At 41.6% G+C, this 4,745-nt stretch overlaps 1 protein-coding gene across 1 annotated transcript in view; it reads right to left on the bottom strand.

Annotated features, from left to right (window-relative positions):
- Positions 1-11: 11 nt before the first annotated feature.
- The window catches only part of LOC116378581 (arf-GAP with dual PH domain-containing protein 1-like), a gene marked incomplete at its 3' end in the record, with an annotated part of 5,424 nt that continues 690 nt past the window's right edge, over positions 12-4,745 (bottom strand). Inside the window, exons 2-6 of the mRNA XM_031840473.1 lie at positions 4,186-4,277; positions 2,973-3,055; positions 2,766-2,878; positions 698-844; positions 12-140 (exon numbers count right to left, since the gene is read on the bottom strand). Of these exons, the coding sequence (XP_031696333.1) occupies positions 12-140; positions 698-844; positions 2,766-2,878; positions 2,973-3,055; positions 4,186-4,274 (561 nt within the window). The remainder of the gene's footprint in view (positions 141-697; positions 845-2,765; positions 2,879-2,972; positions 3,056-4,185; positions 4,278-4,745) is intronic.

Here is a 4,745-nt window from a genome sequence, read left to right as displayed (position 1 = left end):
GTGTGTGTGTGTGTGTGTGTGTGTGTGTGTGTGTGTGTGTGTGTGTGAGTGCTCACCTCAGCATCGGTAGCCCCTGGAAAGGCCACCTTTAAATAGTGAAGCTGAACTGCACGAATGGCATTAGACCAGTCCACGATCTCCTAATGGAGACAGAGAGAGGATACCTCCATGACGTGTTCCTGTGTATTGCTGTTCCTCGATATCTAACTGTACATATTATATATATATAAATACATATATATATCGATGTATATACTGTATATATATATATATATATATAATGGCCACTTATTTAAAGCCTCTTTTTTCACCTTTAATTTACTCTTTACAGAATCATAAAGTGTGATTATATTATTTAAAGTCTGTCATAGTTAAAATAATAATGTGCAGCTATAAAGACTGAATCAAATATATTTATCAATTATGTCAATGTGTATTCATGAATGACACTAAAGGACAGATATGGAGCTTGAATGTCATAAGCTGACGGATGTCCATCAGCAGAAAGTGGTGCAAACGGTTTGAGGAGGTTTCAGAGACTCGCCCACAAAAAACACCAACCAACAACGGCAGTGATGCTTTAAGGTAGGTTAGTTTCTTACAGTCCCACAATGCATCTCTGGAAATAAACTGTTTCTTTCTCTTTATATTCGTCATAGGCACTGATCACCACACACACACACACACACACACACACCTTGCCGTTGTCATGGTAGACAAAGATGTTGCGGGTGCTGTAGTCTTTGAGGTAGGTGATCTGCAGGCCGTTGGGGTTCCCTATCTTCTCATGCTGGAAGGTGGCGTTGATGGTGTCCACCTTGATCACTGCTTTGGGCTCCTTAGCCTGCAGCAGAGAGGGGGGGGAGGGGGGTCTTCAAAATCTACATTTGAGATATTTTGCAGCCAAATCAAACAGTTTACAGGATGTTCAACATTTGTTTCTTCATAACACATTTAATACTGGACTTCTTTCTTTTGTTTGTATAAAGTATCCATGAATATGAGATATGAGTTTACAGATCATTACAATCCCTCCTCTCTATAGTGGAGGTTAGTTTATGGCTTTTTGTTGGTTACACCTTCAGTCTCTGAGTTACACTCGGTGTCTGTCTGATTCCTCACAGTTCACTTTGTCTGTACGTCCTCTGGTCCTCTGGAGAATAACGCAGCTCAGAGAGTATAAACCTTCCGTTCATGCTCGGAGCTCGCTGCTCGCCGTCTGCTACGGCACCAAGCGTGAGAACAAACGAAGCTCTAATGATGCACGGCTCAACAACACGGAGTCCTCACACTGTAGCTGCAGACGTGTCCTCTCTTCAGCAACACGAGGATCAACTGATGCAGACCGATTACTGTAAATCTGATTATTTCACTGTCAACATGTTTATCCACATTCTGTTCTTAATGCTGTTTTATTCCATCTAAAATTTCGCTTTATTATTCCAATCTTCATGATACAATGAATTAACCTCGTCCTGCCGTCCTTGTTTTGATCGTTCATGTTAATTAATTTTTTTGACTTTTTGCTGCTTCACCATAAAAGAAGTAGAGTTCTGGAGTGAAAGTGTGTGCCGGGTATCGAGGCTTGGGGCCACATGACAATAAACTCTGGAGCTATTATCTACTCGTCACTGATCCCTTTGTTGTTTTACTTCACTTTGTTTTAGTCATTTATAGTTTTTTCTTTATAAAAACACAGAATTCAAATGATAAGGAAATAAAAGATTGTATTTTTATTGGTTAAAACAAATCTAGTCATTGTTATCTTTGACGATATATAATTATGTGCTTAGAGCTCATGTTAGGAAGTCAAACAGCTCATAGTTCATCTCTAATATCTATTTCATATTCATGTGAAAACATCTCCTTCAACCTACTGGATTTATTCGAGTCTATCACCAAAACTACATTTTACAGATGACATGTTAACGTTATAATGTGCCTTCAGCCAGTACTCATGTTCACTGAGCAGAGCCTGAAGGCATCATAGTGTAACTGAAGTAAACCTCGTTAGCGGTGCTGCTAACGTTACTAGCTCTCCTCCTAATATCTTCAGAGATCAGCGAACAGAAAGCATAAATTATGTCCTGATCTTTATTTCACATTGTGATAGTTAAACTGTGTAAATAATCCTTAAACATAAACTTATGTCACTGCTGTGACTGTATGAGGATGTTTTTATGATGTCAATGATTATTACCAACATTGGTTTTGGTGTATTGTAATGTTTTGCTCAGTGTTCTTGGGCCTGAATATTTTACACAGCTCAAAAATGTTCTGAAACCCAAACCAGCTCCCCGGAGCACCCGAGCGACACTTTGACTTTTATCACGGCTGTGACTGTGAGAGAGTAACCTGCAGAACACGACATATTACACAGGGAGAAACACAGTCCTGGAGGAAGATCATAACAATAAAAAGAGACATCCGTCTGCCGAGACATAATGTGGAAATCCACATCCACAAATGAGAGTGACAGTCTATTGGTAGTATTCTTAAACATACTACTCCCACAGCCCTCGAGCTGGTTTACTGTGACAGACAGCCCGGACTGCTGTGGGCGGAGTACAGCTTAGTGAATCAGAGAGGAGGCTGCTGAGCTCGTCTGAGCAGAGGAGGCAGGTACACATGACTGTAGTGGGCGTTTGGTACGATTATAAAGTGTGTTATAAAGTGTCTGATTACAGCAGGGTACTGGTTGTGCTGCGGGTCCGGGTTAGTCTTAGGTGTAAGCGCGTGTTGTCTGATTAACAACTGCTGCTTACGTCATATTTGGTGAAATACTTCAGAGTCCCCTCCCGCTCCGAGAGGACGAATCGCCTGCTGAGGAACTGCCCGTTGTCCCGCCCCCTCTTCATCAACATGCCATCTCTAGTTCCTGCAGAAAAAAACAGCAAATGTCATTCGTTATCAGCGTGAATGTGTTCTGTGTGTGTGTGTGTGTGTGTCTGTGTGTGTGGGCACACACTCACCTTCCTCATACGTGCAGTTCTTCCCAGGCTCGGAGAACTCCTTCCTCTCGTACTTTGCTCTAATCCACTGCTCCCTCAACGTCCTGAACACACAAAAGAACAGACGAAATGTCAACAGAGTGAGCTTGTAAGAAAAGTAGCAGCTGTGAGCAAACAGCGAATCAAAAAAAATGGTTTGTCCCAAAACCATGTGACCAGATAAAGAAGGAGCTTCATGTGTGTGTATATATGTATGTATGTATGTGTATGTGTGTGTGTGTGTGTGTATGTGTAAGAAGGGCGTGGACATTTGAGCTGCCCTCAGGCAAATTCAACACTCGCACTGTGTTTTCCTCAGTTAAGCAAAGACTTTGTCAACCGACAGGTTACATGAGACGTTTTTTTTGCTCTTGTCCAATGAGAATAATTCCCTGCTTCATATTAACAGCATTCCTAACATTCCTGTGTGGGAGCTGCACCGGTGCAGCCACAGCAGCACACACACACACACACACACACACACACACACACACACACACACTAGAGACAGAGAGTCTCAGGTAATCTGGAGGCTGCAGCTCTGCAGCAAAGAGACAGTCGACAAAAAAACACTCCACGATACGGCAGACAATAACTGTATTTAAGTACTTGAACGACTTAGCCTACACATCAGTGGTCTTTTCTCTCGTCAGCAGCGAAACACAAACTGCTTTCTATGATCAAATAAAGTTGTTGAAAATGTAGAAGTAGTTTCTCCTGAAGTTGACCTGAAGCTCCAAATGGTTTGTGACACACACAGACTGTGTATGAGAAGTGGACGTAGTCATCGTGACGTCACCTGTTGGTTTGTGGACTGAATATTTTGAAGCCTCGAGTTAGGCAATTTCGCCGTCGCAATCATGGAATTTTTTTTTGCAACCGATAAACAGGAAGTGACCATATCTGGACTGAGGAGGACGTAGAGACGCCGTATACGTCTCTGGTAGAGACCTGTCAATCTACACTATGATGCCTTCAGGCTCTGCTCAGTGAACATGAGTATTGGCTGAAGGTACATTATAACGTTATCATGATGTGTTCACATTCACATTTTAGTGAGAAGCTTGAATACATCCAGTTGTTTTCACATTACTGTACAAAATACAAAAACAATGTTTGAAACAGAAAATGTATGAATTGTACATTTGACAGCACATTTGTTTTAATGTGTGTATGTGTGTCTATGGCTACTCACTGGCAGTCTTTGTGGGTTGGTTTGTAGTAGTAGACGGGAACAGCAGCCTCATATTTACTCCTCATCAGCTCGTTGCCATTCGTAGCCATGAACTAACAAACACGCACGGAAACGAGACAATTCAAGCATGAAGGACACCTCGGCAGTTTTACATTTACAAACACAGGCATCAAATCTTTAGCAGTGGTACAAGAAAGGAAGAAATCTGAGAGCTGAGATGATAAACGCAACAAATATCTTCAGATGACGATGTGCAAATGTACCGACATCATTCATCATCTGGTTTCCATGAATCTGCTGCACTGTGGAATGTACTGGGCAAAAACGTGTTGTCCCGATGATTCATTTCCTCATAAAGGCTTCCAAATGAAAAAAGAAACGTTCTCCTATGATTCTTCTTAACTTTAAGCTTTTGTAGTATTTCGTCTGTAGCTTATTTTTCCATTATTCGTCATACGATCGATTTAGATGAGATCTTTCATGAGGGAGGACAAATGGTACAGTATCGGAAGAACTCTCTCTCTCTCTCTCTCTCTCTCTCTCTCTCTCTCTCTCTCTCT

Source organism: Anarrhichthys ocellatus, unplaced genomic scaffold (assembly GCF_004355925.1).
Source record: "Anarrhichthys ocellatus isolate YVR2014 unplaced genomic scaffold, GSC_Weel_1.0 scaffold2839, whole genome shotgun sequence".
Taxonomy (NCBI): Eukaryota; Metazoa; Chordata; class Actinopteri; order Perciformes; family Anarhichadidae; genus Anarrhichthys; species Anarrhichthys ocellatus.
Note: the sequence above shows the minus strand (reverse complement) of the source record. Positions and strands in the feature narration are given on the sequence as shown.